Source organism: Mandrillus leucophaeus, unplaced genomic scaffold (genome assembly GCF_000951045.1).
Source record: "Mandrillus leucophaeus isolate KB7577 unplaced genomic scaffold, Mleu.le_1.0 Scaffold680, whole genome shotgun sequence".
Lineage (NCBI taxonomy): Eukaryota > Metazoa > Chordata > Mammalia > Primates > Cercopithecidae > Mandrillus > Mandrillus leucophaeus.
In genome coordinates this window covers 622,476-639,372 of record NW_012107364.1, presented here as the reverse complement: position 1 = coordinate 639,372, position 16,897 = coordinate 622,476, and the positions used below count along the sequence as shown (strand labels likewise).

Below are 16,897 nucleotides of genomic sequence, written 5' to 3'. Positions count from 1 at the left end.
GCCACCACACCCAGCTAATTTTGTATTTTTAGTACAGATGGGGTTTCACCATGTTGGTTAGGCTGGTCTTGAACTCAAAACCTCAGGTGATCCGCCCGCCTCGACCTCCCAAAGTGCTGGGATTACAGGTGTGAGCCACCACGCCCGGCTGGAACTGGGTTTCTTTTTGGGGTGATGTAAATGTTCTGAAATTAGATAGTGGTGATGGTTCCACAACTTTGTTAATATACAAAAAACCCTGAATTACATGCTTTTTCGGAGACGGGGTCTCACTCTGTCACTTAGGCTGCAGTGCAGTGGCATGATCACAGCTCACCACATCCTTGATCTCCTGAGCTCAGGTGTTCCTCCCACCTCAGTGTCCTGAGTAGCTGGGACTACAGGTACACACCACCACACCTGGCTAATTTATGTATTTTTTTTTTAGAAATGGAGTCTCACCATTTTGCCTAGTACTTGGATCTGAATTGTACAGTTTAAGAGGGTGACTTTTATAATATGTAAATGGTATCTCAATTAAAAATTACATATGTGGCTTACATTATATTTTATTGGACAACATTATTCTAGACTATGAACCCTGAAGCCAGGCGCCAAGAGGTACCATGATAAAGTCTCTACATAGTGATTCCACAGCAGAGGGCCTGGGCTCCAGTTCTACCCCATAGACCCCAGCCCACTTGTTCTTTCCCTGGCATCTGAGGAGCTATGACGTGGGGCTTTCCCAGACTGGCTCTGTGACTTTTTAGAGATGGCGGAAGCATCACCCACCTTATTCCCCAGGTCCAGGACACTCTGATACTGGCAGACAAGCCCTTCTTCCTGGTGCTGGAGGAAGATGGCACAACTGTAGAGACAGAAGAGTCCTTCCTTCCAAGCTCTGGCAGGCAATACAGTGTTCCTGGTCCTCCAGAAGGGGCAGAAATGGAAGCCCCCATCAGAACAGGTGAGGTCCCACCTGTCCGGGGAGAAAACTGGGACCCTGGGAGAAGTCTTCAAGGGGTGCTAACCATCTGCTTGTCTCGATGCAGAGAATGAGGCACCCACTGTCTCTCTCCCATAAGCTTGCCAAGAAGATGGATGTGGCCCGCATAATCTTTGACCTGAACAAGCTGAGCCCACAGGACTTCATCAGCTGCCTGAACATGAAGGTGACTTTCTATGATGTGTACTCCCTTTCCTATGATCTATACTGCATGAGGCTGAGTGCATGGTGAGTGAATTGGGATTTGCTGGGGACACCTCCATGACACCCTCCATCCCATCCTATCTCTTTATTCATCTGGACTCATCTGATCTGAATTGGTCTTTGATTTGTCTGTGCACTCCCGCTAGAGTGTCAGCTCCTGGAGGACAGGAATCCCATTAGCCCTGCTCATCCCTGTATCATCCTTGTATCACACCTAGTGACAGCCTGGCATATTGAGACTGCTCAGTGCATGTTCGTTGAGTGAGTAGCTGATGGTACCAGGACAAGGAGCAAATCTTGAAGCTGAGGGGAATCCCAAATCCTATCTTCAGGCAGACCTTGTTCCTTTCTGGCATGGGTGAAATGGAGCCTGGGGAGGAGGTGATGGGAGAGGGAAAAATGCCACCATGGATTCTGTTACACAGAAGCCAGTGGGTATACCATCTCCCACCCAAACAGGGGAGCAGCTCTAACTACCCCTGGTGACAGTGGGCACATGACTTCAACCTGGCCAATCAGAAGAGCCCAACCTACCCAGCCACAGTGATTAGCTAACGTCTGGGCACGTGACCAATCAGGTGGCGAGGGTCAAGGCAAGGGTTGGTAGCAGGGGAGAGAAGGTCTATTTCTGTTGGGTGGCTGGGGCTGTGGGTGCCATCCTGTCACCTTGAAGGGAAAGCCCACCTGAGCACGACATCCACACTGAGGGAAGGACACACAGTCAGAGGTTGGGAGAGAGTCCAGGTGACATTATTGAGCACCCAGGTGCAGCCAAGGTACAGTTACCCCAGAACATTCTCACTGGGATCCAGGTGGCTGTGAAGGTCACCTAGAGAGGTCAGCAGAGCTCCTCCAGCCTCTGGAGTTGATAGCTACGAAGTTGATATAATGAGGACCCCGAATCACCCAGTCTCAACCAGCTCCTTCCAGTGACTGCCATCATGGGCACTCTACACCGAGTCATGTAGCTACTTCACTACATCCTAGAGCCCCACCAAAAGCAGGAGGAAGAGGCCTGAGGCAAGTTCCGGCAAATACTATCTGCCCTACAGTACCACCGCCAAAATAAACATTTCTACAGGAACCTCATGCCCCAGAATGTACTTGTATTTACAAGATGCCAACTACAACATAAAATATCTTTTGTCTTTGGCACCAGATTTATGATAGGCTACAAGCTGGACACCTTTTGTGTAACTTCCCGTTGTACTGCCCTATGGTGAATGGGTAGAGGTGGAATCTGGAGTCATTTTTTACACCACCATAACCAAAACCTTACCATTTGTCAGACCTTTGTGAAGCTGAGGAAACAAATACTGTGTGGCAAACATAAGATACAGTTGTTCCTTTCTTCAGAAGGAGTAGGGGCCTGGTTCAGTGTCTCACGCCTGTAATCCCAGCACTTTGGGAGGCCGAGGCGGGCGGATCATGAGGTCAGGAGATCGAGACGAGCCGAGATCATCCTAGCTAACATGGTGAAACCCCGTCTCTACTAAAAATACAAAAACAAAAATAGCTGGGCGTGGTAGCAGGCACCTGTAGTCCCAGCTACTCGGGAGGCTGAGGCAGGAGAATGGCGTGAACCGGAAGGCGGAGCTTGCAGTGAGCCGAGATCACACCACTGCACTCCAGCCTGGGAGACAGAGCAAGACTTCAAAAAAAATAAAAAAAATAAAGAAAGACTCATCAACACACCGCTGCCTGCAAACCCAGGGAAAGACCACCCTACACTACATTATATGGCATCTGTAAATCAACATGGGCCAGCGGGAGACCCCAAGGCCCTACCAGAAGCTGCTCTTTGATCACCAGGTTCACACTGCATCTTTTTGGGAAGGTTAAAAAATAATAAATGACCACCAGGATCACAGAAGGAAAGAGCTCATGATGTACATGGAATTCACACAGATCACATCCAGGAATCTTTGGAACAAAAAATTCACAACACCATGGCCTCATACAAAAATCCTGGGCTGCAGGAAACCTGAGGCAGAGAGCTCCGTCATCACAGTAAAGTCCCTGCCTTCAGCAGATCCCACCAACAGCCACAATGTTTCCCATCACCTGAAAAAAACTCATGTATTAAACTATTACACTTCTTCAGAATATTGGAAAATGGTGCATAGTTCGTATGTTCTCATTTGTTTATCTTGTGTCCAAAGTGTCTTGTCATTCCAGGCCACTCTAATTCTTGTGTATTAATAAAAAGTTTGAGGTATAATAAGGCCTCCAGATCAGATGAGTAAAACTGAAGATAGTCACAGTTCCCAGAAGGAAGGCAGAGCACAGTTAGGCAGGGCCACACGGGAAGCAGCAGGGTTGGTCAGGAGGCAGAGGGAGGGGTACTCTGAGCAAGCCCCTTTCCTGTGCTGCCTACAGGGAGAAAAGAGTGAGGGGCAACGAGCAGGCTTAGGAGAGGGCAGTTCCAATCATTCCACTCCATAGGGGTCTGGTTCCTGTCACTGAGGTGATTAGGGCAGTCGGATAATGGTCCCAGTATGACAGCCCACAGGGGAAGGGTCTGAGGTGCACTGGATTGGTTGGTTTGTATTTGAAAAGTAGGTTGGGTACAGTGGCACACAACTATGATCCCATCACTTTGGGAGGCCAGGAGCTCAAGACCAGCCTGGGCAACATAGTGAGACCCCACCTCAACAAAAACTTGAAAATGAAAAAATTAGCCAGGCAGGGTAGCACACACCTGTAGTCCCAGCTACTTGGGAGGCTGAGGCAGGAAGATCACTTAAGCCCAGGTTTCGAGGCTGCAGTAAGCTCTGATCACGCCACTGCACTCCAGCTGAATGAGGGGAGACCCTGTCTCTCTCTTGAAAAAGAAAAAGAAAAAAGAAAAGTGCACCCTTGGGAGGAAGATTGCTCTGGGGGAGAAGGTGACATGGAGGCAAGGGGCCAAGGCAAGGTGACCTGGCATATCATGAGGTTGTTCAGAACACGAAGTCCTGTGTACACACAGAGGGCAGGTGTTAAAGCTCCAAGTTCATACAAGCTAGAAACATGGCCAAGGCCAGGGCTCAGTACAGTGTCACCTCCTCAGAGAAGCTTTTTCTGCCTGTGCCATCTACAGTGAGAGCCTCCCCTGTGCACATGTCCCTAGCTGCTCCCACTTCATTCCCTTCATGACATTCAGGGCCTGTCCCCCTCGGCTCAGTATCCTTCTGGGCCTCCCACCTCACCCAGAGTAAAAGTCCTCAGAGCAGCCCCAAGGCCTGCAGGACCTGGGCCCCCTGACATCCTAGGTCTCCTCTCCCACCACTGCCCTTCTCTCAGGCCACTCCAGCCCCATCTCTGCTCTCCTGGTTTCCCTGAGCCCTGCTTCGCTCTCTGCAGCACTTCCCTCTCCACAGCACTTCCCTCTGCCACCACACTGAGTAATACTCAGTTTTTCTCTCCTGCACAGTATCAGCAACAAGGAGCAGCTGGTTTTGTTTTCTTCTAAATTCCTGCTTTTGTCTACAGCCTACATCATGGCTGAGCACATAATAGGGGTCAATAAATAGTAAAGGAGCAATTCTTCTCACCACCTGATACGTGTTTGTGCTCCCCAGTATCTACTCCTTCAGTGCACATTCACTGAGGCTCCACTGCATGCTGAGCCTGTTCCAGAAACCAAAGCACACCAAGGGGAGAAGCAGGCAGAAATCTCTATTCTGATGGGCTGACAGCCTAGTGGGAAAGAAAGAGAAAAAAATAAGGAAACAATACACAGGCAGGTGGTGACATGTACCATGAAGGAAGACAAAGTCAGGATGTTTCTGAAAATGCCTGAAGGCATTTAGAAAACAATTACTGCAATGGGCAGGGTGTTCCAGATGGAGAGAACGTCAAGCACAAAGGCCCTGGGGCCACGATGGACTCCATGTTTGAGTGTTTAATCTGGATTCCTGGTTTTTTTTTTTTTTTTTTTTTTTTTGAGACTGAGTCTGGCTCTGTCGCCCAGGCTGGAGTGCGGTGGCCGGATCTCAGCTCACTGCAAGCTCCGCCTCCCAGGTTCACGCCATTCTCCTGCCTCAGCCTCCCGAGTAGCTGGGACCACAGGCGCCCGCCACTTCGCCCGGCTAGTTTTTTGTATTTTTTAGTAGAGACGGGGTTTCACCGTGTTAGCCAGGATGTCTCGATCTCCTGACCTTGTGATTCGCCCGTCTCGGCCTCCCAAGGTGCTGGGATTACAGGCTTGAGCCACCGCGCCCGGCCTGGATTCCTGTTTTTAAGTCTGTATTCTGCCTTTATTTGTAATCCTTCATGTTTCATCTTACCTAGCTAATTAACCCAAGTCCCAGTAATGCTGAGAGATGATGCTGGCTTGACCCTATGTACTATCACAGGAGGGGCCTAAAAGTGGTCATTCTCAATACAACCTGAAGGTAGACAGCACTGGATTTGCTGCTCTATTGGATGTGGACTAGGAGAATAAGAGGGGACACAAGTGACCACATATGTTTGGTCTGAACAAGTGGAATAAGAGTCACCATTAACTATGATAAAGAACAATGGTGGGAAAACAGGATTGGGTGGGATCGGGAACTCAGATTTGCATATGCCACTTTTAGACGCCTATTAGATCTCTATGTGGAGCTTTTGAGTACAAAGGCAGATACAAAAATAAGCTAGAATTGAGGGGAAAATCTGTCCTGCAGGAGAAATGTGAGTCATCAGGATATTGATGGTAGTTAAAGTCAGGACACTAAATTAGGTCATCCAGGGGGTGGTTGCAGAGGAAAAGAAATGTCCACAGCCTGAGCCACAGACAACTCCAACCGTGCTAGTGAAAAACAATGGCCAATGTTTAGCAGTTGAGGAGCCAAGAAGGAACCAGCAATGGACACAGAGAAGTATCTGCCAGTGAAGTATTTAGAACATTCAGAGAATAGTGAGAATAGTGATTCAGAAACCAGAGAACAAAGTGTGTCAATAGGGTAGAAGAATGAACAGTGTCAGATGCCAATGATGGGCCAAGAAGGATGAGGTCTGAGGACAGATCATACGATTTGACAACAGAGAGGTCACTACTGACTTCCATGGCCATTAGAGACAAACACCTGAATGGTAATGGCTCAAGATCCAGTAGAGAGGACAGTTAACGATGCAGATAAAGGAAATTACCCTTGAGTAAGTGAGAAGAACTGGGGTCTAATGAGAGGTTGATTTTACCAGAAGCAGATAGTTCACAGTAAGACAATGTAGGTACCATGGGCATATATGCAGGGGGAGTGGGTAACTGTGCCTGTGAAGTTCCCATCTGACTGCATGGATTTTCCCAGTGGAATGGAAAGTAAAGCTGACAGCTGAGAGTAAGGGCAGGGCAAGACAGGTGATGCCAGAGGTTTAAAGATGGAAACCGATCTGAAGGATTTGTGTTCCTTCTTCACCATGCTGCTGGGAGGCAGGAGGTCCCAGGATAGAGCACCACACTGCCCCAGGTCCTGGGTAAAAGGGTTTCCCATATGTTAAAGACATAGCTCTGCATTTCCTAGCAGGGCAAGCTGCTTTTAGTCTGAGTCTTAGCTTCTGCATCTGTAAAGTTGCTTGCTATAAAGGTATCAGCCTGGCAACTTCAGAGGAATGTTCCAAAGAGAAGCCAGGGAATAACTTCCGTGATAGAGGATCAGCCAACATTCAGCCAAGCTGAAAACAAGGCACCCCTAGGAAGGGGGAAATGCTACTGTGTTTACTCTTATTTTGTAGATGAGCACACTGAGGAACAAGGAGGAAAAGTGACTCGCTCAAGGTCACAAGATCTTCTTGAGCCTGCACTGTCCATCTCCTCTGCTGCACAGTACCTCCCAATCTCCACGCACTACATAACTCACTGGGCTCTACAACATCTTCGAGTGAGACACATCACTTGCTCCATTTTAAAGCTGAAAGAATTGAACCTAAGGCCAAGCCTTTCACCTGTAAGAGGATGGTGTGTTTAATAACCTAGCTGTTACTATTGGCTGGGTTGTGCAACCTGTGGAAGTCACCCTGCAGCTAGATTTCTGTGGAATCTCAAAGGCAGGGGGTAGCGCTAGGGCTCAGCTGGCAAGGAAGCCCACAGGCCACTAGAGTGTGACATGGGAGCGGCATGGCCTGAGCTGTTTAAGAATCAGAGAGGAAGCCTTGCATATTTCGGTGTCAAAACACTGGAGTTGAGGGTCACTCAGTAATCACTCATCTGGGCTTTCCCAAATTGTCCTGACAAGAACACTTGTCAAAACCATGTTTCTGCCCAGGCGTTCCCTTTCCTAGCCCCTGCCCCCAAATTAAGTTCTTCCCAAGGGAATGTGAGTGGAAGGAATCCGTGATTTCTGTCAGTTTTTAAAAGACAGGATCGTTCTTCGCAGTCTCTTCTTCCCCTAGCTGCAGGCAGAGGCCTCTAGGCCCTGGAGGATGGAGGTGCAAGGCGGAAGGGGCAGGTCTTTGCAGCAGCATCTGCAGGACAGCCTTTCTCCTACCTCTTGGTGGTTTGCTGGCAATCTTTGGTGGTCTTTGGCTTATAAAATAATCAGTCCAATCTCAGCCTCAGCTTTAATAGTAAGGGATCAAGCAATAGTTTCTACTCAATGTTCCTCATACCCAGAGTCAAGCATTCTGCTATGCTAACGCTAATATTATGGCTAAAGAATGTTCACTTTCTCCTATGTTGTGAATCAGTTGTACTGATGTGAGGAGACATTCAGAACTACTGTGAGGATATTTTAAACACTTGTTAAATCAAGTTTAGCCTAAAGCTGCTTCCTTATATATTTTAAGTTGAGTTTATAGGTTTTCTGCACATTGTGAACTATGACAAGTGGAGGCATACAGACTAGCCTACACTTGTGCCAATCACAGAGTTTTTGCCAATCAAATGTAGCCAACTGTTCGAACCATGTTCAAATAAGGCATGGCAGAGCTGTACCCAATCCAGATGTTTCTGTACCTCGCTTCCATTTTCTGTACCTCACTTTCCTTTGCTGTCCAGAAATCTTCCATTACATGGCTGCGCTGGAGTCTCTGAGCTTGCTCTGGCTCAGAAAGCTGCCTGACTTGAATCATTGATTGCTCAATTAAACTTTTCTTTTTTTTTTTTGAGACAGAGTCTTGCTCTGTCACCCAGGATGGAGGGCAGTGGTGCAATCTCGTCTCACTGCAACCTCCACCTCCCGGGTTCAAGTGATTCTCATGCCTCAGCCTCCCGAGTGGCTGGGATTAGAGGCACTCACCACCATGCCCGGCAATTTTTGTATTTTTGGTAAAGACAGAGTTTCACAATGTTGGCCAGGCTGGTCTCGAATTCCTGACCTCAAATGATCTGCCCACCTCATCCTCCCAAAGTGCTGGGATTACAGGTATGAGCCAGTGCACCCGACCCAGCCAATTAAGCTCCTTTAAATTTAATTCAGCTGAAGCTTTTCTTTTAGTATACTGAACAGGGGAAACTGTTTAAAACCACATCATATTTCTCAGAGGTTAATACTTAAATATAGGATGGAAGGATCAAAGTGTAACTATTTTCATTTTTATCATTTGCTGTGCTAAGTGCTTTCATGTGGATTATTTTACTTAAACTTCTTAAAAGTCCTGTCAGATAAAGGGTATCATACTCATATTTACAGATGAGGAAACTGAATTTAGAAACTGGCACAGTAGTAAAACAGGAAAACTCTTCTGCTATACTCTACTGGAGCAATTAAAAATTATGCCTTAACATTTTTCTATTTTTATTTTGTAAAATATGTGCCACTGGATTTCTCATTTGGTTGATTTAGGGAGACCTGTGTACACTAAAGAAGATTTGACACATTAACAGACTACTTGACTGATTTGACTACATTTGTTTGGCAAAAACATACAGCAGCTCAAAATTGAAACTTTTTGCAATATATGTATATTTTTCTTTGTTTTACCTATGGGGATAATTTACAAAGGCAGTTGTTTCCAAATACCTTCTTGTGAAGCTGAATGCCAAGCAAGTAAATATCAACCACCGATGAATAAACCAGCTGAGAGACCTTAGACAAAGTAAAATAATCTGAAAAGATGCCTGCACATATTTTGCAGTTTAGACTCTACGCCTTGTAGAGTTTTGAGCTCTTTTTTCTTGATGTTGTGTTAGCAATTTAATCTTTTTTGGTGCTGAGCTTAGCTCGCTGAGATGAAAGGGATAAAGGGATTTAATTTTGTTCTCAAGGAGTTCACACAATGGAAGCTGGAGGCATTTCCCAACACTGTGGTCGATGCTACAGTCAGGGAACAAGCAAGTCTCCCCAAAAACAGGGATCGGAGTTTTTAAGGATAATTTGGCGAGTAGGAGCTTGGGAAGTGGGGAGTGCTGACTGATCGGGTTGGAGATGGAATGACAGGGGGTCGAAGTGAGTTTTTCTTCCTGTCTTCTGTTCCTAGGTGGGATTGCAAAACTGCTTGAGCCAGATGACCGGTCTGGGTGAAAAAGCAGAGCGGCATTCTTCCTAGAGGAGCAGGCTGAAGATCTGTATAGGGCCCATGTGCACCGCTGGGCTGTGAGGTGCCCGGCATGCCCTGCCTCCTACATGGGCTCCTATGGCCTGGCCTTGAAACCGCCACTGCAAAATTATAACTTGAGACAGTGAAAGAGATCTGACCTAACCAACTCCATCTTGCTTCTAACCTCCAAGCTGTCCTTGTTCATTCCTGGGCGTAGGCTGAACTAACCTTGGGAAGGAATAAGTTTATAGTTTAACTTCAAAACAAAATAGCCCTTTCCCAGAAAACAAACAAACAAACAAAAAAACTTCTTCTTGCCTGGGACCAGTCGGCCTTTGGAGGAGTAACAAATTAGCTATAAGATTAGAAATTACAGTTTAGAGGCCAAGCAGCCTTTGGTTGCAAGAGTCTGAACGTCCCCCAAATTGTTCCTGGGAATAACATCACTGTTGCAAAACCTAACACCACCTAGACTGGTAATCTGGCTCAACGAGTTCTGCAATCCCACCCAGGAATAGAAGACAGCAAGAAAAACTCACTTCGACCCCCTATCATTCCATCGCCAACCCGACCAATCAGCACCCTCCACTTCCCGAGTTCCTACTCGCCAAATTATCCTTAAAAATTCCGATCCGTGTTTTTGGGGAGACTGATTTGGCTGTTAAAACTCCCTCTCCAGCACAGCTGGCTCTGCGTGAATTACTCTTTCTCTATTGCCATTCCCCTGTCTTGATAAATCAGCTGTCTAGTCAGCGGGCAAGTGAACGCCTTGGGCGGCTACAGCCTGGCCTGTCCCATCCCATCCAATAGTTCCCATCTCTTCTCAGCTCCCTCTGTAGTTTCTCTTCCACCACCTGCCTTTTCAGTGTTTGCCAAGACAGCGGTGACTCAGTTTTTGGTTTTTTTTTGAGACGGAGTCTCGCTCTGTCCCCAAGGCTGGAGCGCAGTGGCGCGATCTCAGCTCACTGCAACCTCCACCTCCCGGGTTCAAGCGATTCTCCTGCCTCAGCCTCCTGAGTAGCTGGGACTACAGGCGCCCACAACGGTGCCCGGCTAATTTTTTTTGTATTTTTAGTAGAGACGGGGTTTCACCGTGGTCTCGATCTCCTGACCCTGTGATCCGCCCGCCTCGGCCTCCCAAAGTGTCGGGATTACAGGCGTGAGCCACCGCGCCCGGCCGTGACTCAGTTTTATCCAGACCGCTCTGTGACTGAACACCCATTTTCTTTTCCTCTTCCAAAAAATATTTGTAACATGTCAACTAGGTACAAAACAGTATCTCAGGAATCCACCATCTAGTTAAAAATGGAACCTTATCCTTACCGTGCCCCTGCAGAGACCCCAATACCGCGCATTTCCCCCATTCTTTTGCTTTACTCAAGTTTTACCACAGCCTCGCGGCCGCAAGTGACAAAAGAGGCAAGGGGAAGCAGCTGGGCCGGCCTTTAGGTTTCTGTACACAGGGAGATTTCCCATGGCTAGCATTTATGGAAACAACTGCTGGTATGTGAAAAACAGGTCCCTCACCGCCGTCACGACGGCCTGACCTCATACCCGCCAACATGCCCGCGGCCCCGACCCTCCAATTTTTTCTGCCCAGCAACTCTGGCCGCGCAAGCGCAGTCGGACCGGCGGGAAGCGTGGGCACGTGACGTCATCAGTCAGCGCGGACCAGCCAGGTGCACGTGACTACGGCCTTGGCCGCGGAAGGTGGCAGCCGTCACGCCCTTCTGGCGTCTCCATCCCCTGTTTCTGGAGACCGCGCAAGCGCAGTGAGTGCTGCACAGCGTCGCGGGCCAGTAACGTCATCCGACGTTGCGGACCATGTGTGTGTCCCTGCTGCGCCAAGTAAGAGGTGGAGCCTGAGGCCGGGGAACAGCGGGCGGCATGAGCTGCTGCAGGCTCTTCCTGCGTACCACGGCTGCGGCTCGTGCTTGTCGGGGTCTGGTGGTCTCTACTGCGAACCGGCGGCTACTGCGCACCAGCCCGCCTATACGAGCTTTCGCCAAAGAGCTTTTCCTGGGCAAAATCAAGAAGGTAACGCGAGCCCTGGGCGAATCCTTGCTGTCTGGCTCCCGCTTTTCATGCTCAGCTGCGAGATTGGTGTTCAGCTTTGTCGGATTCCCCAAACCTGCCAGAGAGACACACCCTGCGGGCGAGGCGTGTTAACACTCTGGATTCCTGAGTTCCAGGAAAACCTTCCCGGAGAAAGGGTGGGACATTTCCTAGACGGGGGACCCTTGGAAGTGTAAATTTTGTCAGAATTTGGAAAACTCTAGGCTAGGTAATTTACAAAGCAGCCTTCATCTCAGCTGGTCTGGTCTCGAAATGTGCGGGGCTTCCTCTCTTATTCCTAAACAGTTTAGACCGTGTCCCTCCTCAGTCACCTGCCAGCGCCCTGGGGCTTCCTTCCCCAGTTGAGCCGTAGCGCCTCTCCCAGCCATTGAGGTTCCTCAGAAATCTGGCTCCAAGATGCTTCCCAGGCGTCGCACAACCCTGCCAGTAGTAACAGTTTGGTTATAAAACACTCATTGTCCTCTTAGAGTTGGAAGACTTGGGTTTGGTCTTGGCTCCTTGACTTTGAAACTCAGTTCTTTTTTTTGAGACTAGAGTCTCGCTCTTGTCGCCCAGGCTGGAGTGCTCACTACAACTTCCGCCTCCTGGGTTCAAGCGATTCTCCTGCCTCAGCCTCTGGAGTAGTTGGGATTACAGGCGCCCGCCACCATGCCCGGTTTTTTTTTTTTTTTTTTTTTTTTTTTTTTTTGTATTTTTAGTAGAGACGGGGTTTCACCATGTTGGCCAGGCTGGTCTCGAACTCCTGACCTCAGGTGATCCGCCCGCCTCGGCTTTCCAAAGTACTAGGATTACAGGCGTGAGCCACCACTCCCGGCCGAGACTCAGTTCTTTCAGCCTTAAAATGGAAATAGTGTTGTGTCTCCTTCACAGAGGTGTTGTAGAGCCCCAGTGAGATAAATGGTGCATGGAGAGTCGTCTTAAACTGTAGAGTACTGTGCAGCAGAAGAGAGAACTGGCTTCAACACTTACTAGTCTTGTGACCTTGGAGCTGATGGTTTCACCTCCCTGTGCCTCAGTGCCTTCATCTACAAAATAGGAATAAACACATTTCTTGCTTTTTCCTTTGTGTTTTATTTTATCTTCTAAGGAAAGCAACAGTATACTTGCTATTTCCTCGAGGTGCCCTGCTTTGAGCTTGGCTGAATGTTGGCTGATCCTCTATCACGGAAGTTATTCCCTGGCTTCTCTTTGGAACATTCCTCTGAGGTTGTCAGGCTGATCCCTTTATAGCAAGCAACCTTATTGATGCAGAAGCTAAGACTCAGACTAAAAGCAGTTTGCCCGGCTAGAAGGTGCAGAGCTATGTCTTTGACATATGGGAAACCCTTTTACCCAGGACCTGGGGCAGTGTGGTGCTCTATCCTGGGACCTCCTGCTTTCCAGCAGCATAGTGAAGAAAGAACACAAATCCTTCAGATCTGTTTCCATCTTAAACCTTTGGCACCACCTGCCCTGCCCTTACTCTCAGCTGTCAGCTTTGCTTCCCATTCCACTGAGAAAATCCATGCAGTCAAATGAGAACTTCACAGGCATAGTTACCCCCTCCCCCTGCATGTGCCCATATTATCTACATTCTGTTACTATGACTGAACTGTCTGCTTCTGGCAAAACCAACCTCTCATTAGACCCCAGGCCTTCTTACCTACTCAAGGGTAATTCTTTCCTTTCTCGGAATCATTAACTGTTCTCTCTACTGGATTTTGAGCCCTTACCATTCAGACGTTTGTCCCTAATGGCCATGGAAGTCAGTAGTGACCTCTCTGTTGTCAAATCGTGTGATCTGTTCTCAGACCTCATCCTACTTGGCCCATCATTGGCATCTGACGCTGTTCATTCTTCTACCCTGTTGACACACTTTCTTCTCTAGTTTCTGAATCACTATTCTCATCGTTCTCTGAATGTTCTAAATACTTCACTGACTAATACTTCTCTGTGTCAATTGCTAGTTCTTTTTTAGCTCCTTTACTGCTAAACAATGACCAGTGTTTCCAACTAGCCAAGTTGGAATTTACTAAGGCTGGGTCTGTGGATGTCTCTTTTCATCTACAACCATCTCCTGGGTGACCTTATTTAGTGTCCTGGCTTTAAATATCATCAATATCCTGATGCCTCAAATTTCTTTCTCCAGTTCAGATTTCTCCCTGAGCTCCAGATTCCTTTTGCTTTTTCAGAGTTGGGGCCTTCCTCTGTCACCCGGGCTGGAGTGCAGTGGTACCATCATAGCTCACTGCAACCTTGAACTCCTAGGCTCAAGAGATCCTCCCACCTCAGCATCCCCAGTAGCTGGGACTAGGCACGCCCTGCCACACCCAGCCAAGGTCCTTTTTTAAATCTACCTTTGTACTCAAAAGCTCTGCTAAGAGGTTTAACAGGCGTTTGAGATTAATAGATCCAAAACTGAGTTCCTGGTTCCCACCCAATCCTGGTCCTTCCACCAGCCTTCTTTTATCATAGATAATGGTGGCTCTGTTGTTCCACCTGTTCAGACAGAACACCTGGCGTCACCTTGTACTCTTATTCTCCTAGTTCATGTCTAATTCCAGAGAAGATCTGGTTTTCTCTACTTTGAGGTTCTTCAGAGTCTGACCACTTTTAGACCCTTCTGCTACTACTTCGGATCAGGCCAATGTCATCTCTCACAGCCTTACTGGGATTAGAGCAGAAACATGGGACATGATGCTTAGAATCTCAGAACTGGAAAAGATCTTTCAGATTATGTAGGCCAGTGTTTGTCACCCTGCCCTCAGCCGGACCCAAGCTATTCATGGAGTGCCCCTGGAACTGCTGCAGGGATGGGTGGGAAGTTGAGTGGGTGGGATTTAGGTGACTGTTTTCCATATCAGCAGTCTCAGAACTGCTTGACTTCTGTCTGTTTTACATATTTGGTTTCTGCACTAGATTTCTTTGAATAACAGATTCCACTTTTTAAGATAATTTACAAACTGTTTATTGCAATTGAACTCTCCTCCCCTAAGGCACTGACCTGATTTGATAACATCAGAATCTTTCTCCCGTGCCCCTGCAGTCTCTCCTATGTGACAGGTTTTCTGTGGTTGTACCTAAAGGCCAACTAGTTGCCAGGCTGTCTTATCTGGCCTGCCCACTGGTACCAGAATGATCTCTAACACAGCCCATGTACAAGACCCAAGTGTCAGTGAGCCTCTGTGTTCAGTGAAGGAGACTGAGCTTTGATCTAAAAGGCTGCAGAGTGATGGGGCCATCAACTTGTTATTTTTTTCCTTTTTTTTTTTCTTGAGACAGAGTCTTACTCTGTCACCCAAGCTGGAGTGCAGTGGTGTAATCACAGCTCACTGGAGCCTCAACCTCCCCAGGCTTAGGGGATCCTCCCACCTCAGCCTCCTGAGTAGCTGGGACTATAGGTGTGTGTAGCCTTGCCCAGGCTGGTTTTGAACTCCTGGGCTTTAAGCAATCCCCCTGCCTCAGCTTCCCAAAGGACTAGGATTACAGGCAGTAGCCACTGTGCCCAGCCAAGCTTGTTTTTTAATTTTTTTTTTTTTATTTTGAGACAGAGTCTTGCTCTGTCACCCAGGCTGGAGTGCAATGGTGCATTCTCAGCTTACTGCAACCTCCACCTCCCGGGTTCAAACGATTCTCCTGCCTCAGCCTCCTGAGTAGCTGGGATTTCAGGCGTGCGCCACCACGCCTAGGTAATTTTTGTATGTTTAGTAGAAATGGAGTTTCACCATGTTGGTGAGGCTAGTCTCGAACTCCTGACCTCGTGATCCGCCCACCTTGGCCTCCCAAAGTGCTGGGATTACAGGTGTGAGCCACCGTGACCGGCCTCCCAGCTTGTTTTTTTCGATACCACCTTCATGGTGGTTTTGGAATGGACAGAGGCAGGGATTCCTTTAAGTTGACTGTCACTTTTAGTTAGGGACTCACGTATAAGCCTGTGGTCCTGGGCCCAGAGAGGAGAAAGCAGTGGGAGCATATTGATACAGTAGAGAAATCTGTTGGCTGATTGGCTGTACAAGGTCTGAGGAGAAGGTTGAGGTCTCCCAAAGACTTCTCTAGAGACACTTGGTGAGAGGCGCCATGAGGACAGGTGTTACTTGGGCCTATAGCTATGACTCAGGACATCACTGCTCAGCAACCTGAAGCCCACATCCACAGTTCGTGTCATGCTGGCAACTGAAGGGGTACCAGAGTCCAAAAGTCCAGAGGGGCTCGGTACAGGGAGCAGATGTCCATGAGCAGGAGAGACAGAGGCTATAGGGATCGATGAGACTTGGTAAGCACGACATGCTCTTCTCAGCGTAACATCTTTGAGCTCACACAATAATTGATGTAGAATTGTCCATTTCAGTAAGGAGCTTCCACGTCCACTATCTTCCACAATTCTCACAAGGGCCTTGAGTAAATATTACCTGCATGTTATGGGTAAGAAAGAGGTAGTTTGGAGAGCTGAAGGGATTTGGTGAAGGCCACATAATTAGTAAGCCTGAAATCAAGGACCAGACCCCCAGGCTTCTAAACGTTAGTCTTGGGCTGCATGTTTCATGGGACCATTATCATCCCTTCTACTGAGAAGGAAAGCTGATGAAAATCGGGAAGAACCTATTTGAACAGGGGAGGGAGATGGATGTGGGTGGTGGAGCCTCCACATAGTTCCTGTATCTCGAGAACCTTGTGAGGTTTGCTTTCCAGTTCCTTCAGTACGTCACGTCCCGCTAGCCAGGGTGGAGTAGAGCACATGTTTTTCCTTCCCTTTAACTGATATTTCCATGATGGCAGCGTAATAAAAATTAAATTTTTTAGAAAATATTTACTATTTTTAGAAAGAAGTTTTCCCATTTCCGGAAGTTAGCCAAGATGAACTTAATGAAATCAATCAGTTCTTGGGACCTGTGGAAAAATTCTTCACTGAAGAGGGTACGTATGGTTTTCTTTACCATTGCCGATTTCTACTATAAGGGCGATTCGGTTGATATTTATATTAGAAGCAGCATACATAGGGGAAATCTTCTTGAGGGAGAAATGGTTTCCACTCATCATAATTTGCTTTAGGTTTCATCCCTGTTGCCATTTAATTAAAAAACATAGAGTTAATGGCTCAAGCCTGTAATCCCAGCACTTTGGGAGGCCGAGACGGGCGGATCACGAGGTCAGGAGATCGAGACCATCCTGGCTGACACGGTGAAACCCCGTCTCTACTAAAAAATACAAAAA

At 47.8% G+C, this 16,897-nt stretch overlaps 3 protein-coding genes across 5 annotated transcripts in view; 2 read left to right on the top strand and 1 right to left on the bottom strand.

Annotated features, from left to right (window-relative positions):
• The window catches only part of LOC105555337 (intraflagellar transport protein 122 homolog), an 11,086-nt gene extending 8,397 nt beyond the window's left edge, over positions 1-2,689 (bottom strand). The window contains exons 1-2 of the mRNA XM_012002224.1: positions 2,469-2,689; positions 772-958 (exon numbers count right to left, since the gene is read on the bottom strand). The gene's annotated coding sequence lies outside the window, so the exon portion shown is untranslated. The remainder of the gene's footprint in view (positions 1-771; positions 959-2,468) is intronic.
• The window catches only part of LOC105555340 (cell death activator CIDE-3-like), a 15,769-nt gene extending 4,286 nt beyond the window's left edge, over positions 1-11,483 (top strand). The window contains 5 exon segments of the mRNA XM_012002229.1: positions 784-867; positions 869-946; positions 1,032-1,213; positions 2,271-2,289; positions 11,232-11,483. Of these exon segments, the coding sequence (XP_011857619.1) occupies positions 784-867; positions 869-946; positions 1,032-1,213; positions 2,271-2,289; positions 11,232-11,483 (615 nt within the window).
• The window catches only part of ACAD9 (acyl-CoA dehydrogenase family, member 9), a 37,637-nt gene continuing 32,048 nt past the window's right edge, over positions 11,309-16,897 (top strand). Inside the window, exons 1-2 of one of the 3 annotated variants that reach the window (XM_012002220.1) lie at positions 11,309-11,668; positions 16,507-16,600. In XM_012002220.1, the coding sequence (XP_011857610.1) occupies positions 11,519-11,668; positions 16,507-16,600 (244 nt within the window). In that variant the 5' untranslated portion in view covers positions 11,309-11,518. Of the gene's footprint in view, positions 11,845-16,506; positions 16,601-16,897 lie in introns of all 3 variants that reach the window. The other 2 variants (XM_012002221.1, XM_012002222.1) reach the window with 2 other exon arrangements.